The sequence below is a fragment of the Dermacentor andersoni genome, chromosome 9, assembly GCF_023375885.2.
Source record: "Dermacentor andersoni chromosome 9, qqDerAnde1_hic_scaffold, whole genome shotgun sequence".
NCBI classification, from domain to species: Eukaryota; Metazoa; Arthropoda; class Arachnida; order Ixodida; family Ixodidae; genus Dermacentor; species Dermacentor andersoni.
This window is the reverse complement of record NC_092822.1, coordinates 97,324,969-97,346,948: the sequence shown is the minus strand read 5'-3', so window position 1 is coordinate 97,346,948 and position 21,980 is coordinate 97,324,969. Positions and strand designations below refer to the sequence as shown.

General features: G+C 44.4%; 1 protein-coding gene across 1 annotated transcript in view; it reads right to left on the bottom strand.

Moving 5' to 3' along the window:
• LOC129380237 (uncharacterized) overlaps positions 1-21,980 on the bottom strand; it is a 116,262-nt gene that overhangs the window by 67,343 nt on the left and 26,939 nt on the right. Inside the window, exons 6-7 of the mRNA XM_072284574.1 lie at positions 20,608-20,695; positions 10,089-10,103 (exon numbers count right to left, since the gene is read on the bottom strand). Of these exons, the coding sequence (XP_072140675.1) occupies positions 10,089-10,103; positions 20,608-20,695 (103 nt within the window). The remainder of the gene's footprint in view (positions 1-10,088; positions 10,104-20,607; positions 20,696-21,980) is intronic.

The following is a 21,980-nucleotide window of genomic DNA, read 5'->3' as shown; positions in this document are numbered from 1 at the left end:
CATGCTCCGTAGTTTCCCTAGCTGTACCGCAGCAAGCACATGCTTCTTCCTTCTTATATCTCGCTTTATAGGTGCGTGTTCTAAGGCATCCTGATCTCGCTTCGAAAAGTAATGAGCTTCCCTTTGAGTTATCATAAATGGTCTCTTTCCTGATTTCGTTTTTTCCTCTTAAGTAGTTACTCATGGCAGGTTTCTTTTCCATTGCCGCCACCCATGAGATTAATTCAGCCTCTCTGACTCTCCCCTTGACCTTCTTTGTTGCTGTGTTGTCCACCCTACAAGCCGCATACTTGCTCGTAAGCTTCCTAGTTCTTTTCCTCCACTGTGAATCAATGTTTTTTCCTGTACAGATACCTGAACACTCTCCCAGCCCATTTACTTTCTGCCATATTCCTCAGCCATTCTTCATACTCAATTTTACTGCGAGCTTCCCTCACTTCAAAACTAGTCTAGCCCATGTCACCCTGCACAGCTTCATTTGTAGTCTTCCCGTGAGCGTCCAATGCGAGGCGACCCACTGACCTTTGGTTCCCGTCGAGTCCTGATTATACCCCTGATACAAAGCAAACTGCATTTTTCAAAATTAAGTCCTGGAACCATTAAACCTTTCCACGTACCCCGGAGGACCTCGTATGGTATCCCCACAGCACTCTGTGCTTCATTATGGCTGCATTTCTCTTCCCCTTTACTGTTATGGTTTTTTCCTGTGTTTCCATATATCCATTGCCTTCGTTTATCCATATACCAAGGTATTTATATTCTGTTACCCGAGGTATTTCTTGGCCCTGTATCTCCACTGTCTGTTCACTGTTTTCATTGAATACCATAACACCTGATTTTCTAACACTAAATTTTAAACCTAAATTGTTGCCGTCCTGTCCACAGATATTAGCCAGACGTTGCAAATCACTTTGCTTGTTAGCTAGCAACACAATGTCGTCTGCATAAAATAAACCTGGGAGTTGCTGCTCTATTACTGTACCCGCCTGTTTGTATGAGAGATTAAACCCGATATTACTTCCATATTCTAATGGCTGTGTGATGCACACTTCTTTCGGATCGCTTGAAATCTTGCAGTGCTCAAAAGCTCCTCATCCCTTCCCATTCAACGCAAATGGTATTTTCTAGGTAAATCTCTCTCAAAAGCTGTAGACAATTGTTACCTAAGCCTTCCCCTTCCAGAATATCCCACAAAATGTTGCGGTCTGCGCTGTCGTAGGCACCTGTAATGTCTAAAAAGGCCACATACAACGGTCTGCTTTCTGCTTTTGATATTTCAATACACTGAGTAAGAACAAACAAGTTATCATCCAAACGCCTACCTATTCTGAAGCCATTCTGAAGCTCTCCCAAAATGCCATTATTCTCTGCCCATGCTTGAAGCTTTGATTGCCTGCATTGCTAGCCTGTATATTACCGATGTAATGGTCAACGGTCTATGCGAGTGAATTCTGTCTTTCTCCCGCTTATCGTTATAAAATAATTTCATTCTACTTTGTCGCCAACTGTCTGGTTTAAAGTTTTGTCCACTGCTTTCACCAGAGCTTCCTTAGTTTTTGGTCCTAGTTCATTTATCAGCCTAACCGGAACCTCGTCTAGCCCTGTGGCTGTGTGCTTCGGAATTTTCTCTTCCGCTTTCTTCCCGTGTAAATTTGTCAGCACCAGCTCCTTTTCCACTTGGGTCCTTTTCGTGCTCTTTTTTTCATCAAGTACAACCACGTCATTGCCTTGCAATGATTAGGCTGTTGCTTTTTGGATGTAATTTATTGCCGCTTCTCCTTCCAGTCTGTTTTCATCTTCGTCTAGGATATGTTGTATTGTTGTTGACTACCTGCCTAATAATATTATGTGGTTCCAAAATATTCTAGGTTCGGCCTTCTTTTTCTCACGCATTTCTGACAACCAACGTTAACTTTCTTCTTTTGATTTTGCTTGCACCGGTATTTGAACCATAGACTTTTTCTCCCGGTATATTTCCCATTTACTGGTAACTTCATCCTGTGGCAACTGCGCCTTGTTTGCCTGCCTGTGCTCTGGAGATGCCTTCTGTCGTTCGGCGATCGCTTCTCGTATCTCTTTCTTCCACCAGCTTTTCGGTTTCTTTTTTCCTTTCCAACGAACCATGTTGTTTCTCATTCCGTATTTCTGTCGTTATTACACTTAGAAGCTCACCATATTCGCACTCTTTACTTGGCCATTTGCCAAGTTCTTCCACAACTCTAGTGTCTGTATTTGCTATTTGTTAGGCGTTCAAATTTCGACTGGCCATTTTGCTCTCCTTGCTCTCTTTCCCAACTACATATCCCATATTCAAGATGATGCGTTTATGGTCACTCCCTATGCTGCTAAACCCTTGTTCATCGATGACCATTTTTCTCAACTTATCATGAATTCCTTCTGTCATCAGGCAGTAATCAATGGTCGATTGCCGGTTTCACACTTCCCACGTGATCTGTCCTTCACACTTAGGCCCTGTATTCACGTTCACGAGGTTATCTTGTTCACAAAGGTCCAGCATTCACTTCCCGTTATTGTCGGTATAGCCATCTAAATCCTGTATGTGGGCATTCATGTCGCCTAATGAAGATGTCAGAGCACCAGTCTTAGTCTTTATTGAACAACCCATGCATAATAAACTGACCCTTGCAGGTACCTTTCGAATTGCATGCTGTCATTGTAAAACTGCCTTATAAAACGGTGCTTTCCTGAGCTCACAGCAGCAAGAAGCAAGATTGTCGCATTGAAAGAATCGATGAAGTACAGATGATCTGCGTAACAATATTGCTACGGCATGAGCCGGGCGAGGAGAAGAGAAAGAAGTCAGCTGGTGCAGCCTCGGGACGCCATCTTGACTTCATCAATCTCGTCCCTTATATAAAGCCGGTTTAACGTTAACCGTAACAGCTTTGTGGTAGAGGTGCCGAGTACTTCGACCTAGACGACGGAGCTGCTGCAGCAAGTGCCACGCCGGAGCCGACGCCTCGCTCGACTGCCTCTAACACCACTTGAGATCCCTATGTCCTACAGCGGCGACCAACAGCCTTCTCTGGCAGCTCCAGTGCGAACAAGCGGCGCCTGGATGCATCAGAAGAAGCCCCGCCCTTTCTCAGGAAAATTCGGCGAGGACGTGGAGGAATGGCTCACCCACTACAAGCGTGTGAGCAAGTACAACGGCTGGAACTCCACGGCTCAGCTCGACAATGTGGTTCTGTTCCTCACAGACACTGCGCTAGTGTGGTTTGAGAACCATGAAGATACCTGCACAACGTGGGACAGCTTCGTTACTCACCTCACAGAGTGCTTCGGCGATTTCACCACGAAAAGGAAGCGGGCGGAGCAGAAATTGCTTCAGCGCGCTCAAGTACCAGGTGAGACCTGCACTACGTACATAGAGGCAATCCTGAAGCTTTGCAGAACGGTCAATCCTCGAATGTCCGAAGAGGACAAGGTTGGACACCTTTACAAAGGCATAGCCGAGGATGTTTACAATAACTTAATCGGAAAAGGAGAGTCTCGCCTCGGTCGCCGACCTCATCAAGCATTGCCGCACATTTGAGGCCTTGAAGCTGCGCCGTATCACGCCAAAGTTCGGCAGGTTAGCAAATGTCACAACGGTGGCAAGCGTTGACGAAAGCGACAACTACGGTTTTCAATTTGACCTTGCGGCAACTATAAGGCAAATTGTCCGCGAAGAACTTGAACGACACACCAAATGGGCGGATGTTGAACAGCTTGGTTGCGCTTCCAACCAACCTCAAGAACATGCACCTGCTGTGTCAGCATTGTCTGCCATGCCAGCCGTTGCAGACTGTCGAGTCGATCAGCTGCGACAGCACCGACGTACCTTTCCCAACGATATGACCCACGATCAACGAACTCTTCGAGCTACCACCACGAATCGGAATTCGGAAGATCGCGTTTTTTATTCGCAGCGTCCCAGGGTTGACCCCCAGGTTTACAACGTCGGCCGCACATCGCCTGTTTGTTACAGCTGTGGCGCCTCAGGACACATTGCTCGTTTTTGTCGCCGGCGCCGACAGACAACAACATATGGCCCACCACCAACTTGTCCGAATTGTGAACGTGACAGTTGACAATTCGACCGCTGGCCGACAGACCCTGATACTGCCAACACCACAGGCGCGCCACCCCCGAATACCTCCCGTCAATATAGTAGAAGGAGTGGCTCGCCAGCTTCAGACCGCAGCCTGACTCCCCCAACCAGTCGCCAACGCCGTTCACAGTCACCACGGCGACGTGCTACGTCTCCACCGCCATCGGGAAACTAGCCAGCGCGGCCGATGGAGCTAAGGTCGCCGGACAGTCTGCGTCTCTGCGAAATACTCCTCTGCCTATTATGATGGTGAAGAACAAAGTGCGTGTGTTAATTGATAGCATACCTGCGACAGCATTAGTGGATACTGGTGCTACCGTTTCCATCATGAGTGTGACTTTCAAAGAGAGGCTGGGTCGGAAAGTTATGTTTCCGTGGAATGATGGTGTGACGTTTCGTGGTGTCAGTGGAGAGTGCCTAGTCCCCCTTGGTATTTGTGTTGCAAGTGTTTTATTCTGAGGAGAAGATGTTAAAAGAGAATTTCTCGTACTACCGCGGTGTACTCATGATGTGATTCTAGTAATTGACTTTCTTCAGAATTGTGGTGCATCCGTTAACTGTGGCACAGGCGAAATTACATTGAATAGAGCGCTTCTCGCCACCCTTGCCGACACATCCTTACCAGTGAAAAACTATTGTGTTGTTTCGAACGATTTGCTGCTACTTCCTTGGTCACTCTCACGTATCCCGGTCAATTTCGCTGCTGCCGACCTTTCGTCGTTTGACGCGCAAGTCCAGCCACTTACGTCGAGCTGCGCAAAAAAAGATGTACTTGTACCACGCTCTGTCGTGAGAGTAGTGAATGGCGCCTCAAATTTGTGGGCTTTCAGTTGTTCTTGCGTTCCTGGTGTTCTCCCGCGCGATATGAAGCTCGCTGAATTCGACGAGATTACTTACAGCTCCATTACAGTTCTAAGCGAGGAGGAGCAGTCTCATACTAGCGATCCCCACCGAAGCACTTCTGAAGAGCAGATTCTACGGATGATCAACCAGGCGCTACCCTCACATGAGCGTCACACTCTCGCACAAGTTTTGTGGGCACATCTTTCTGTGTTCGATTTTACACAAGGCGACAAGCAGGCTTCACTCCCGCGTTCTCGTGCTCGCCACAGAATTGACACCGGATCTGCGCACCCCATTCGGCAAAAGCCTTACCGCGTTTCTTCAACAGAGAGGACAGTTATTGCTGAACAGGTGAAAGACATGCTGCGGAAAAGTTGTTCAAGTGTCCTCTAGTCCGTGGGCAGCACCAGTAATCTTGGTAAAAAAGAAGGATGGATCGTGGCGGTTTTGCGTTGATTACAGGAAACTGAATGCGATCACCAAAAAGGATGTGTATCCGCTTCCTAGAATTGATGACGTCATCGATTGTCTACATTCCGCTGCCTACTTTTCACCGCTGCATTTGCGATCAGGGTATTGGTAGATACCCATGCACCCAGACGATAAGGAGAAAACGGCCTTCGTGACAGCAGACGGTCTTTATGAATTTAACGTTATGCCGTTCAGCCTTTGTAACGCGCCAGCAGCATTCGAACAATTCATGGATACTATCCTCCGAGGATTTAAATGCGAAATTTGTTTGTGCTACCTCGATGATTTCGTTATTTTGGCAGCACATTGAGTGAGCATAACAGCCGTCTCAGTCTTGTTCTGGATTGTGTCAAACAAGCCGGCTTGATCCTAAATTCCAATAAATGTCGTTTTGAGGAAACCGAGACGTTAGTACTTGGGCATCTGGTCGACAAAAACGGTGTGAGGCCACATCCACGGAAGATTGAGGCAGTCAGCTCCTTCGAAGCACCGAAGTCAGTGCGGGAGTTGAGGAGTTTCTTGGGCCTGTGCTCGTATTTTCGTCGCTTCGTCCCAAGGTTCGCCGACGTGGTGTACCTCCTAACATGTCTTCTCCAAAAAGCCTTCCCTTTCAACTGGACATCGGCTTGCGACGACGCGTTCCGCCAGCTAAAATTCCTGCTAACATCAGGGCCCATATTGCGTCACTTCGATGCATCCGCACCTACGGAAGTGCACGCTGATGCCAGTCGCATCGGCATCGGCGCTGTACTAGTGCAACGTCATCAAGGAGCTGAACACGTTGTGGCTTATGCTAATCACTCTTTGACCAAGGCGGAACGCAATTACACTGTAACCGAGGAAGAATTCTTGGCAGCTGTTTTCGCTGTCCACAAATTTCGGCCTTATATCTGCGGACGCCCGTTCACTATCGTTACTGACCACCACGCGTTATGCTGGTTGGTGAATCTCCGTGACCCGAGTGGTCGACTGGCACGTTGGGCTTTCCGACTGCAGGAGTACGACTTCGTTATTTCCTACAAGTCCGGGCGTCACCACGCAGATGCAGACTGTCTCTCCCGCCTTCCTCTGGTGACGACGGAATGTGACGAAGACAATTTTGACGACTGTTTTGCTCCCATTTCTTCTACATTCCCAGACTCGATGACTTTCAAAGCAAAACAGGAAAATGACAGTTTGGAACCTGTGTTTGTAGCCGCATCGCGTCCTGGAGCCACCGGTCGATTTTGTGTCCGTGACGGCCTGCTTTACAAGACCAATTATTCGGCTAAAGGCGCAAGCTTCCTTCTGGTGGTGCCGCAGAGTCTGCGAACGGACATACTGAGAGCCATGCACGACGATGTGACCTCTGGCCATCTAGGATTCATCAGAACTTTGAACCGGACACAGGAGCGTTCTTACTGGCCCAGAGTGCGGGACACAGTCAAGCACTACATCGCCAGTTGCGAACAATGTCAACGCTACAAGCGCCCTACGACCGCTCCGCCAGGTCTTCTCCAACCTCTGCCGCCACCTCGCCTGCCATTTGAACAAGTGGGTATCGATCTTCTGGGCCCATTTCCCCGATCATCTAACGACAACCGATGGGTGATCGTATGTGTCGACCATCTGACCCGTTACGCGGAAACGGCAGCCGTACCATCTTCAACAGCTGCGTCCGTTGCAACGTTTTTGCTTCGATTCATTATTCTTCGACATGGTCCACCCCGTGTCATCATTAGCGATCGCGGTCGTCAGTTCGTACGCCGTAGAAGAACTGCTTCGTTTCTGCAGTTCGCAGTTCCGTCATTCAACGCCTTATCACCCTCAGACAAATGGGCTTGTAGAACGTACTAACACAAATCTAACGAACATGCTGGCCATGTGCGTATCTTCCCATCACAAGGACTGGGATGACGTACTCCCCTTCATCGCCTATGCTTATAATACTGCAATGCATGAGACGACCGATTACAGTCCTTTTTATCTCCTTTACGCACGTTCACCGCTAAACTGCATTGACACTATACTACCGTTTGACTTTCACAGCGAGTACTCTGTTGCCAAGACGCTTCGTCTTGCCGAAGAAGCCCGGCGTATCACTCGTGTTCGTACTGTGGCATCGCAACACCGATCGAAAGAGCGCTATGACAGCCGACACCAGTCCGTCTCGTACGCTAAAGGAGAATTTGTGTGGTTGTGGACTCCGGAACGTAAACGTGGCCTATGTGAAAAGTTTTTAGCCCAGTACACGGGCCCATTCGTCATTGTAGATCGCTTGAGTGATTTGACGTACGTGGTGGCACGCTTGAGGTCCGCTGGTCGTCGGTTTAGCCGGACCCAGTTAGTACATGTTGCCCGTCTTAAGCGGTTTCACCCTACGCTTTCCAAGTAATTTGGACTTGCCCAGCGGGCTTAGTCTGGCAACCGGAGATTGCTACGGCATGAGCCGGGCGAGGAAAAGAGAAAGAAGTTAGCTGGTGCAGCCTCGAGACGCCATCTACACTGCACCATCAATCTCGTCCCTTAAATAAAGCCGGTTTAACGTTAACGGTAACAATATGTTAAGCTTAAGTAACTGTGTGCTTATGCATTAACAGCGATGAAATTTTTCTGGATCAAATACTTGTCTTCCCAAGGTGGCGATTTCGCACAACGTGGGCAAGGTTGGTGTTTGACACGATAACCACGTAAAACGTACGCAATTTTTTAAAAGTACTTTCAGAAATGATATAAAAGAATGTTGCCCTTATAAATTAGCTAATCGGCTACTTAATAGTGATATGAAGCAATAATGCTCTAATCATATAACGCCAATCCTGCTTAACTTCTACCGCAGCAAGTACAACGACACACTTGTAAACGTGTGGAAACGGAAGCACTGCAGATGGAATCAGTTGGCTAATCAGCACATCTGCTGCTTACCTGCGGCGCGGCAGTCTGAAAAAGGAACGCGAAGAAGTTGATAGGAAACAAGCAATTCATTCACATACGTACTGCGATATTTCTGACTGGGCCGCATATACAGGAATACTATATTGGCGCTTGATTTTATCGGCTAAATATCGCTTTCTCGCAAACCTGAGGCTTCTAATACCACCCCGCACAATAGAAGCACCTGGAATGGCATGCTTTCGTTGTTAAACTGTTTTGTTGTGAAATAGTACTGCCGTCATCTCGCAGCCGCAAGATGCCAGATTATCGCATTAAAGAGCTTTCAAGACGTAGGGTCTTCTGCGTAAATACTATATTGAGCGTAAGCAACTGTACCCTTATGTATTAACACAGAGTAACTTTTTTCCGGATGAAAACGCGCTCGTTCACTGACGGCGATGTTGCAAAACGTTGCCAACATTGGTAATGGACACGATAAAAATATAAGTAAACTTTTATTGAAGTGCTTCAAAATCTGTAATAAAAGAAAGGTGTCCAAATACAATTAGCCAAACCGGTACCTAGAAATATCATATACCACTGCTCTGCACCGATAACCGAATTCCTTTCTTTCAGCATAGCTTAACAAGTAAAACTGAACACTTGGAAACTGATGGAAACGGAAGCTTTTGCGGGTGGGATTTAAGTCAGCTGATTAGTACATTTGTGCTTACAGTGACCATGCCGCTCTGAAAAAGGAGAGCGAAGCAGTTGAGAAGCGACAAAGTTATTATACACATACGGACTGTATTATTTCTTGCTTGGAGTGAGATTATTTAAGCGATAAAGCGACGCTTGAGTTTATTAGAATAATATCACTTTCAGACAATCCTGAGGCTTGGAATCCAACAGCGCACGTCAGAAGCACCTGCTATACGATCTCTCGATTACATTTCAGTGATCTAAACAAAAATCCTCAGGGAACTGTCGTCAACTGACCCCCCGGAGGAGTCAAGTTCCCGTATCAAAATGCGTCGCTAACAAACGTGCTCTGGGCAACCACGCTGTGAGTGCAACTAGTATGCACACTTATGCATTGCTCTCGAGTAAATTGTTTGAAGATAAATCTTGTCCTTTACTGCAGTCGCTCTTACAATGAAATGGCCACATTCTCGATTCACCGCAATAACAGTTAGACTTTCCGAATTCAGATAATTCAACAATGTAATGCAATGCAGGTAGCCAAAATAAATGAAAAAAAAATGCTAATCAAGTCATTCGAGGTATTTAATATTTAAGATGAACTGACACTTCGAGGTACCCTTTGAATTGCTTGCTTTTGTTTTTAAACTTATGTTGTGAAATTGTGTTGCCGCTATATCACAGCCGCTAGATGCCAAATTTTCGCCCTAAATGGTTCTGATGACGCATGGTCTTCTGGTTAACAATATATTGAGCGTAAATAAATGCGCGCTAGTGCATTAACACAAAGTACCTTTCTGTAAATCAGGGCGTTCTCTTTTATGGATGGCGATTTTGCCAAACGTTGGCAAGATCTGTGATCTGTGAATAACCCCATAACACCCACACAATTTAAAAGTACTTTAAAAATGTTAATAAAGAATGGTACTCTAACAATTAGCTAATCTGGTACTTAAGAGTTATATGATGTATTAATATTCTAATTACGCAACGTGAACCCACCTTAACTTGTATCGTAGCAAGTACAACGACACACTCGTAAACGCATAGAAACGGAAGCATTGCAGATGGAATAAGAAGGCTAATCGGTACAACTGCTGCTTACCTTCGCCTGTGTCATCTGAAAAAGGAAGGCAAAGGAGTTGAGAAGAAACAATTTATACAAACACGTACTGTGACATTTCTGACTTGGAATACGCTCAAGGGAATGTTGAAACGACGCTTGAGTTCATCGGATACATTGCACTTTGGGACAAATCGTGAGGCTCCGAACACGACCCCGCACATTAGAAGCAATTCGTATGCCGTCTCTCGAATTAATATTAAAATGAACTGACGCTTCGAGGTCCCCTTTCAATTGCATGCTTTTGTTGTTAAACTTTTTTTTGTGAAATTGTGTTGCCGCCATCTCAAAGTGACTTAAACTTAAATATGACCACGCAAATTTGTTCAAGTTATTGTGAAGTGTCTGTATAAAAAGGCGTCGTTGCCCGACACGTCCTGTCCGTAACCACGCTTTCAGTACAACTAAATACGGTGTTATGCATTCCTCTAGGCTAAGTTGTTGTGGCGAAAATTTTTTTCATCAGACACCCGTTTGATAAGACTAGCAGGGTTCTTTACTCTCCGCGATAAAGTAATAAAGCAATACAAAGCAGGCAGTCAAAACAGTCAAAAAACACCAATCGTGTCAATCGAGATTTTGATATTCAAAATGGACTGGCAATTTGAAGGCACCGTTTGAATTTCATGCATTCGTTGTCAAACAGTTTTGTTGTGAAATTTTGCTGCCGTAAGTAACTACGTATGCAACATCAGAGTTAGTTTTTCGGTATCAGAACGTTGTCTTCACGGATCGTATTTTGCCACACTTTGGCTATATTCGTGGCTGACAAGACAACAAGAAACATTAAAAATTCTTTAAGAATAATTTGAATGTAAGGAAAGAAAGGTTGTACAATTAAATTAGCTGATCTGATACATAGGAGTTATACGGTGTAATAGCGCTCTAAATAAATATGCGAGTTATTCGCTAACGCATCGAGTAGCAAGTAGAACGAAAGACCAGGAAACCGATGGAAGCGGAAGCATGGCAGATACAATTTAAGTTCGCTAATCAGTACATCCGCTGCTCACCTTTGGGACTCCGGTCTGAAAAGGGAGCGGAAAGCAGTTGACAAAGAACAAACTTATTATACACATGCGTAGCGGGATATTTCTTGTGTGCACTGAAATTATTCGAATGCTAAACCACGCTTGATATTCTCAACAAAATAGCACATTGAAAAAAACCGTAAGGCTTCTAATATGACCTCGCGCACCAGAAGCACTTGCTATGCGATCTCTCGATTATATTTCAGTCTTCGCAACGCACATCCCGTCGGTAACCTCACTGAAAAAAATCACCAGGGAACTAAATACGCAGTTATGCATCCTCTAGGCTATGTCTTTCTGGAGAAGAATTTTTTTTCGTCGAACACGCGTTTACAAAGAAATTGCCAGATTGTTTACTCTACTTTCAACCTAAAGGTTCTCTGCTTTTAAAATTCTTGAGGTAATATTTCAACGATACAATCAATGCAGGCAGTCAAAATAATGAAAAAAACTCTAATAATGTCAATGGAGATATTTCATATTTAAAACGGACTGACACTTGAAGACAGCCTTTGAATTGCGTGCTTTTATTGTTAAACTATTTCGTTGTGAAATTGTGCTGCCATCATCTCACAGCCGCTAGATGCCAGATTTTCTCATTAAGAGCTCTGATGACGTAGTGTCTCCTGCGTCACAATATATTGAGGGTAAGTATCTGTACGCTAGTGCATTCACAGATTTAGTTTTTCTGGATCAGAACGTTCCCTTTCACCGATGCCGATGTTTCAATGCGTTGGAAAGATCGTTAGTTGACACGATAAGAATATTAGGACATTAAACTTCTATTTGAGTACTTCCAGATCTAAAATAAAGAAAAGGTAGGTGTCTAAATAAAATTAACCTACCTGGTACCTAAAAGTTATATGGTATTTAATGCTCTGTATCGATAATCGGATTCCTTTCTTTACGCATAGCGTCGCAAATACAACGGCAAATCTTGGAAATGGGTGGAAACGGAAGCTTTTCCCGATAGAACGAGTTAGCCAATTAGTAGATTTTCTGCTATCCAAGGGTAATTTGGCGTGAAAAAGGAGACAAGGTAGTTAACAAGCAACAAGTTTGTTATACACATACGAACTCTATTATTTCTGGCTTGGAGTGAGATTATTTAGGTGTAAGAAACTACGCTTGAGTTTATCAGGAAAATAGCAATTTGAGCTTTCTAATACAAGCGTGCACATCAGAAGCACCTGGAAAACGATCTCTCGACTACATTCCAGTGATCTAAACAAAAAATCCTGAGGGAACTCTCGTCAACTGACTCCCAAGAGGAGTGAAGTTCCCGTATCAAAAGTAGTCGTCACAAGATACCTGCTCTGGCCAACCACGCTGTGAGTGTAAATAAATATGCGCAGTCGTGCATTCCTTTTGACTAAAGTTTCTGAAGATAACTGTGTTTCTTTGCTGCAGACGCTTTTACAAAGAAATGGTGATACTCTCGACTCACCGCGATAGCAGTTCTCGACTTTTTCATTCTTCACGTATTTCAACAATGAAATACAATGCAGCTAGTTCAAATAAATGAAAAAAGGAATGCTAATCAAACCACTCGAGGCATCTAATATTTAAAATGGACGGACACTTGGAGGTATCCTTTGCATTGGATGCTTTGGTTATTAACTGTTTTGCCGTTAAATCGTATTGCCGTAGTTGCACTGCTGCATGCTTTTTGCACTGAAGGTCTTCGATAATGTACAAGTCTTCTGCGTAAAAATATATTGAGCGTAACTAACTGCGCGCTGATGCATTAACACCCAGTACGTTTTTGTGGGTCAGAACGTTCACTATAACCAACGCTAACGTTACAAGGGGTTGGTATGTTCGGCGAGTGACACGATAACGACAATTTCTCATTTATATTCCTCAAAAACAATTTCAACAATGTAATAAAGGAAGGTGGAAAAATAAATTAAGCTAATCTGGTACTTAACATGATTCGCTAATACTCTACAGACAACCGAATTCCTCCCTAACGAACAGCGTAGGAAATACAACGCAACACATGGAAACGTATGAAGAAGGAAGCATAATTGGAGATCAAATTGAAGTTCTCTAGTGAGTAAAACTCCTTATTTTGCTGCTGTGCTCTCAAAAAGATATGTAAAGGAGTTGGGAACAAACAAATAATACACATACGCACTGTGATCCATCTGAATTGCAGTACGTTTACCGAAATTTGAGTTTATCGGCTAAGTTACCCTTTGGCACAATTTTGAGGCTTGTATTACCGTCCCGCACATCAGAAACGCTTGCCATACAATCTCTTGATTGCATTTCTGTGATTTAAACGTAAAAAGCATGAGGAGGAGCCATATATAGACTCGGCGCATATAGACTATAGACTTTTTTTTCTTTGCGCTGAGTAACATTATTTGTTGTTAGAGACCCTTTTACAATGAACTGGGGAGATTTTTCTTGGGCAACCATAAATGTCCTCAACTTTTCTTTTTCAGGTAATATTTCAACAATGCAATGGAGGCAGTCAACAATAAAATAAACCAACAATTACAATACCCTATAATGCGAAATTTGAGCGCAACTCTATACCTGCTTTCGTTTCACGATATATTGAGGCAAAGAATGTGAGAGAAACGTGTTGGAGAGTCAGCAATTGTAAAAAAATCTGATCTACGGGTTAAGCGCGTCGTCTGTTATACAAGATTTGAAGAAGGTTCCCATGTAGCTTCCAGAAAGTATTACACAATTCGCATCGTGCATACAACCAGAATACAAAACAATTGCAAACCATGACAATCAAAACAAGCGCGGACGAGACCAAACCAACGAAACCAAACAAGCGCAAACGCGAGCCAACGCAAAAAGACAATAGCACGAAACTAGCGGCACGGCTGAGCATGGAGCATGCATGGAGCAGTCGGGTGTGTCCGCATGAAGCCACTTTCTCGCGCGCACGTCGCTGGAGGAGCCGCACTCATTGGTGTCCCCCGTTTTGGGCTGGCGTCTTATTTCATATGCCGCTTCGCGTTTGCTCCTTCCCCCCTCGTTGTTGTGCTCGTTCACTTGGTTGTGCCGAAGCCGACGCCGACGCTCGCCGCAGGAACAGGCGCCTAAGAGCTGCGCTCTACAAAACCGCCAATAATCGAATACCATATATTTTATACACAAAATTGACTGCCACTTGGAGGCAGCCTACGAATTGCATGCCTTCGTTGCTGAACTCTTTTGTTTCGAAATCGTGCTGCCGTCATTTAACAGCCGTAAGAAGCCGGATGCCTTTTTTTTTTTGCATCGTAGGACTACGATAACGTACTGGTCTTCTGCGTAACAATACATTCAGCGTAAGTAACTGTGCGCTGATGCATTAACGCCCTGTACATTTTTGTGAATAAGGGGCCCTATAACCTGAAGCTATTCTAATCTGTTTTCGTTCCAATTTGTTCATGTCAAACTGACGTCAACAATGTAACGCAAACTAGCGAAGTAACCCGCAGCATTGTTTAAAAAGCCCTACCAAACGCGCTCCTCGTTTATAGGAGGTCAGTTTTTTTTTTTTTTTTTTTGCTTTCAAAGCGAATAGTATTGCTTACATTGAGCAGTTTTAAATACAAAGCCTTTCTTGGCGAAAATTCGCCACTGACGTGCCCTGGTCCTGGCACTTTCATGGTCGTTTCCTTAACTTGGTATGTGCCAAAATTGGAATAGCATGACAAGAGTTATGACGAACATAAGAGCTAGGTTCTAACATGAATCTCATGACATGCGTGTCATGTAGGTCGTGAAACAGTCGCATCGGTCGTTGTGCTCCCATGGTTGTTTCCTTAACTTGGTATCTAACGAAAGTGGCATGGTATGAGAACAAGTATGACTAATATAAATGAGAGGTAACGAGATGAATGTCATGATATACCTGTCTTGTTGGCCATAAAACAGCCGCCTACGTCTTGCTGCTCTCATGGTCGTTACCAAAACTTGGTATGTACCAAAATTGGCATACTATGACGAGAGTTTATGACGAATATAAATGAAAGGTGATGCCATGAATGTTATAACATGCGTGTCATGCTGGTCATGAAACCGCCGACTACGACCTGGTATGTACCAAAATTGGCCTAGTATGACAAGAGTGTATGACGAACATGCGACATGCGTGCGTGTCATGTAGGTAATGAAACAGAAGCCCACGTCTTGGTGCCCTCAGGTTTCGTTAACTTGCTAGGCACGAAAACTGGCATAGTATAACAAGAGTATATTACGAACATAAATGATAGGTTATGACAAAGTAAAGACATGCGTGCCATGCAGGCGTGAAACAGCGGCCTAGATCTTGGTGCTCTCATGGTCACTTCACCAACTTGGTATGCACCAAAATTGGCAGTATGACGAGAAGGTATGATAAACATAAATGATATGTCATGACATGCGTGTCATATAATATGAAAGAGCCACCTACGGTTTGGAGCTCGCATGCGCGTTTCTATAACTTGGTAGGCTCCCCGCATACTGCTTGGCATAACATCGATTGCCACAATGCCTGAGATCTTCCGGTTTTGTCTTATTTGAATTGGTGACAATAGGTGAGGAGCACACTCAAGTTGGGAGGGTCTGAATGAGGAGGGCCGCTCCGCGTCTGCGATTTGTCCGCATCCTTTTACTTAGCTTGCAATGGCTGGTATAAAATCGCGGCGGTGTACAATGAAAGGTTAAAAATATCGCCAGAACAGTTCCTCAGCAAAGAAGGGCTCGCAGAGCAATCTCGTATACGTGCCAAAAGTACACGATAACTTTATATTTTTATTATTCGCAAATAAATTCGTGCTTCCTCGACGCTCCCAGACTAACTTAGCTTATCTCCAGTATTAGATAAAATATTTTCCAAGATAATCTCCAATAGAATAAGGGAATGACTTGACTTCAGTCAACCAAGGGAGCAGGCTGGCTTCAGGAAGGGCTACTCTACAATGGTTCACATCCATGTAATCAGGTGTACAAAGAAATAGTGATATTCTCGACTCACCGCGATAGCAGGTCACGACTTTTCAAGTTCTTCGGATGTTTCAACAATGAAATACAATCCAGCTAGTACAAATAAATGAAAAAAGAATGCTAATCAAGTCACTCGAGGTATCTGATATATAAAATGGACGCCGCTCTGCATGGCCTTCATAGATTACCAAAAAGGCATTTGATTCAGTAGAGATACCACTAGTGATACAGGCATTCCGTAATCAAGGAATACAGGAGACTTACGTAAATATCTTGGAAAATATCTAGAACGATTCTACAGCTACCCTAATTTTCCACAAGTAGGAAGATACCTATAAAGAAAGGGGTCAAACAAGGAGACCCAGTATCTCCAATGCTAATCACTGCGTGCTTGAAAGAAGTATTCAAGCCAATAAACTGGACGGCTTAGGAGTAAGCATCAACGGCGAATATCTCAGCAACCTTCGGTTTGCAGATGACATTTTCCTGTTCAGGAACACTGTGGACGAGTTACAAGAAATGATTAAGGTCCTTAACAGAGAAAGTAAGAGTGGAGTTGAAGATTAACATGCAGAAGACCAAAATAATGATCAATAGCCGGGAAAGTGAAGAAGAGTTCAGGATCACAAATCAGCCTGTAGTGTCTGCGAAGGCATACATTAACTTAGGTCAATAACTAACAGGGGGCCCTGATCACGAGAAGGAAATTTACAGAATAAATTGTGTTGGAGCAGATACGTCAGACATACTCAGATCCTTACTGGAAGCCTATCATTATCAATAAAAAGAAAGGCACATAATCAGTCAATACTACCAGTGCTAACATATGAGTAGAAACTACGAGACTGACAAAGAAACTCGAAAACGAGTTAAGGACCACACAAAGAGCGAAAGAACGAAGAATGATGGTCGTAACGGAAAAAGACAGGAAGAGAGCTGTGTGGATCAGAGAGCACACGCGTACAGCCGATATTACAATTGACATAAACAGGCAAGAAACGTAGCTGGGCAGATAATGTAATGCGTAGGTTAGAAGGGAAAGGTGGGGTTATGAAATTAAGAAATTCGCCGGCGCAAACCGCAATCGGTTGGCCCAGCATAGGACTAATTTGAGATCGGAGGGAGAGGCCTTCGTCCTGCTGTAGACTGCTGTAGATAGGTTGTTGTTGATGATGAGTTTTCTCCCGTTCGGTCTAATCATACAGAAACTTCGGGCCCATTTTCACCGGGAGCCTGTCGCGTGACGGACAGGTGAAGTGAGGATGGCCCGAAAGTTTTTTGACCAATCGTGGATGGCTGATTGCAGAATTGGAACAGAAACGTTGGGAGCAGCTCCACGTGTAAGTACCTAGAACTTTGTCTCAAAAAAAATGAGGAGACAAAGTTTTGAAAACAATGTCTCAAAACATTCGCAAGGTCGGTGATTGACATGATAAAAATACAACACCATATAAATGCCCGAAAATATTTTCGAAAATGGTAATAAAAGGAAGGTGCTCCAATAAATTCAGTGAAGCTAGAACTAAATTTATATTCTCGCGTTGTACTGACGGTCCAGAACACAGCAGCAAGAGTGTGGATGGCAGAACTAAATTTATTGGACGCCCCTACGACCAGAAAAAGCACACCCATAATGTTAACACAGTTGGCGATCGTCAGATTTTATAGATCGTCGGCATTAAGGCACGTCGAATTATACATGGACGGTCGGTGACACCAGACAAGGTATAGAACCGCCGCTAGCATTCGAGAAACTTCCGATACATGCAGGCTCGTCCTGCGAACATTTCTTAGACGGTGAAAAGCGGTCAGCCGAGAAAAATAAACAAGCACGCCTCAATAACCCCCACCCTCACCCGTCCCATCAAAACAGTGTCGTCTCGATGCTGGAAACAACGAAAGCGAAAACAAAACCACAGATAATAAAGAAAATAACAACAAAATAACAAAGGAAGTTCTTAAGTTCGTCAGCGGGTGTAGAAAGCCTTAGAAATTCTATGGCAGCACTTTGATTGGACTGCCTATAACGCATGCACATTGACCCACCACCGCCAGATGACGAGGATGACGCCTTCCTAGGAGCAGTAAGCGTGGAAAACTTCGCTCAGCAGCAGTCAGCAAAGCCCGAGCTAAAAAGCCTCGAGTATTTGGAAGACAACACCGACGTTGGCCCTAGGGCATTTAGGAGAGGATTCTGTTTGTTTCCCCTGAATAACGAAGTACTCGTGAAGAATCTCACCATTCCGCGCCAACTGCCTTCTTATTGTTCCTTCAACATTGCGTACAGAAGTACTGCACGCCCTACATGACGGAGGCCGCTGGGCACGTCGGGTTCTCCCGGACACTATCGAGGGTACAGGAAAGGCATTACTGGCCGAACCTCACCGCCGACAAGGCCCGCGAGATTACCTGTTGAACTTCTTTGACGATCATTTCAGCAGACGTTGTATTGTCCTGACACCACGCGTTTACATGACTTTTCAGTAAGTTGGGTTTACGGTACTTAATAAAGATACGCCAAATTGCTTTCCGCTGAACTTTTTCAAGTGCGGTAACATCGTGTTTAGGGTGAGACTTCCAGATGGTACAAAGATATTCCATTGTACCCCTAATAAGTGATGAATATACATGATGTTGAGTTTGGGAGGCGGTTTATGTTGAATACAAAGCTTTCGGAATAAGGCAGCAGATACTGACGTGAGAATTCGAACTTGGCTTGATCGTTCTTTAAAGAGCCACATAATTATCTTTATTCATTTGAATAAGAGGATCAGTAAGAGGATGGCAAGGAAACATCTGCTTATTGCTCTTCATGGTAACTTGCATGTTAACAGGTCTTTCATGATTAAGTCCCGTGTCCCATTTTTCACATCATGCGTATATATTGCTAAGGCTAACGTTCGGTAGTTCCTGATCCACTCGGCAAACAACGTCGTTATAGAAAGTCCATTCGCCTGCAAATAAACAAGTCTGCATTCAGCCTTTATTCAGAATGCCGGTATCTTTATTGCAAAGAAGGAACATGAGTGGTCCCCACACGCTACCTTGTGGTACCCCGGAAGCAACCGGTAAATGTCGCCAGCAGGAAAAGGGGTGGAAACAGGCTGTTTGTTAAATAGGCGCGAATCCAGATTACTATGAAACAGGGGAGTTCTATGTACACTGATTGAAAAAACTTTTGTGGGAAGCAACATAAAAATTTATTTCAAAGGCTATGAAAAATGGCGTATTTTTTGTATTTATTCCGTATAAAATTATCAAGACAGTAAATACATTTCTTTAATTTTATCTCAAAGGTTATTTACATTTGACGCATGAAAGCTGCTGCTTAGTCATGTCTGGTTAGCCATGATGCTAATAGTCTGAAAAAAGGGTCAGGGTGCAAGGCGAATTTGTTATATTTAAGGAGAAAAATAAGGTTCAACCTTGTACCTTTCGACCGACGTTGCATTGTCCGGACGCCATGCATTTACATGACTCTTGAGTCAATAACCTTCTCATTGCAAACCTACAGATGTCATGCGTCTCTGTCGGTAGATTGCACCAGTCCTGCAGCCCACGCAAACCTAGGCCAAATATTGCTAATTCTATGGACACTGATTGAAAAGATAAACATTCCTTTTATGTTGCTTTTCACTTTCATCACTTACTCATAACAGTTTCGTTTTCTGCAGCGTATCCAGAGAGTAAGTGTGCTGAATAGATATTTTTGCCCGTTTTGGTTTACGCACATTCTTAAGAACTACTTGTTTATCATTGTAGTCCTGAAAATGAACAATGTTTGGCCTAGGTTTGGGTGGGCTGCCTAAGTGGTGTAATCTACCGACAGAGATGCATGACAGCTGTAGGTTCGCCCTGAAAAGTTAATTCAAAACTATTTCCTTTAAATCAGAGTCAGTCATGAGGCCCAGTCGTTGCCAGACAGACGGTTCATACCGCTACTGTTAAAGATGAGACGCTTTCCCCGGAAGAAGCCGCCTCTGCCCCCCCTTTCGGCACGCCCAGTTTTCCGTCCTCCTGCAGACTAGGCCTGCAGCAGGCTGGCTCAGGTGCAGTTGTTCTATTTGTCGTTCTTTTTCTTTACTTTTTATAAAAGGCGTCCCAGGTGTCACAAAATTATCAGTAGAAAGTTAGCCCCCCCCCCTCCCCTTTTCTCGCTTGTTTTCCTACGGGTTTCGTTTTCCTTGTGTGTCTGGTTCCCTTCACACATTCTTGCGTGCGCTAACTCAAGAAATCAGCGACATTTCGTCGAGATGGAGGCTACGCCCTCATCACCACGAAAAATGTGTTTGTTCGGGGTTATAGTATGCCGCAAGGAGCTATATGCGCATGCGCGAGCTACGCCCTCCTCTTCCTTCTGTCCTACCTTTTCACCTCCTCTGAGGCACTCACTTTTTTCATGGTCGTGGAAACGTTTGCGAGTTTCCCGCAGTTATATTGTTAATGAAAGCAACGTCTTTGAAAAACACGTTTGCACGATTTAGGTTACTCGTTCAGATCTTGAGAGCCACGGCTCATATACTTACCACCTTTGACGTAGATAACTAATTTCCGGACCAGGAAAGAAAGTCCGCAGAAGATGCACGTCGATAATGTGAGCCAGCCCAAATCTTCCTGCATAAGCATTTGGACAACTCAAATAAGCAAATGCGATAACACATTTCTGGGAAAATTGTGCCAGAAAATGGCCTATTTGCACGCCCGTGAATCCCGCATCCAGTGGCTGCTTGTTGGTTGTGGGAGCGTGGGATTTCAGATAAACAAATCTATAAGCAGTTTGATGTGTGTTCCAAGCGCGTAATACATATTCAAGTTTCAGATCGAGAACCATAACGTTCTTCGCTTTTCCGGTAGGCTCAAATCACACGCGTTAATTTGGAAGGTGCGTTGGTGAGCACCCGCTTGTGATGAAACCGTTTGGCCACCTTGCACCCGTCGAAATTTTCTTTTATTGTCTCGGTATTCCCTCGTGGCGGGGTAATTTTGTGTATTGAAATCGTGTATAAGGAGACTGTCGTTCTAAAAGTTGATGTTCTAAGAGAATCCAAGGCACAATTTAGAGGTTAATGCGACCGAAAATGCGTTAGCAACAGTGTCGCATCTTTTTGAGGTCAAAAATTATAGGTTTAAAACCGCGTTGTCCGTATACCCTGTGTGGCTGAGGCGCCGAAAAAGGTATGCTGGCGTCTGGGACTTTAGAATGTGTTGGTGAGGGCGCTTAAAAAAATATATAACGAAAACAGACCAAAATTTTATTTATATATTTTTTTGAATCGCACTCACGAACACATTCCAAAGTCCCAGATGCCAGCATACCTTTGTCGGCGCCTCAGCCACACAGGGGGGTATCGCCATATCTGCATACCGCCGTAACGACACCCACGTTCAGTTCCTGGGGCTCACGTCCTACGAAAGACCATGCCGCTGCCTTCCAGTTACCCCATGCATAGCATCCCAGACACTTTCTCCTTCAAAATTACTCGAGGCATTTGATGCTGAGCTACTAAAGTCACTCAACTGATGTTCTGGGTCTTTCTGGTTCAGGGTCGTTCCGGCTCTTCGAAACCCATAAAATCATGCTGCCAACGCACCCCTGAATGCTCCCTAACCTCTCGCTTCCCCAACACCCTCCCATGCCCCACTTTCTTTTCTTGTTTGTCCCTTTTTGTCTCTCCCTTTACCGCCAGCCGCCACCGACAACCGCATGTGACGTCACTGTACTAACCCTTTAGCACTAACATGCCGAGGATGACGAGGACGCCTTTGACGAAGATAGGCCCTCTTATCGAAACGTTGGCCAGCCCTCTGAGGCAATTTATCCCTGTTTATAACATTTATACCACAGCCATAGGTAGAGGTACACAGTAGACATTGCAGGAAACAAAAACGATTAAGGAGA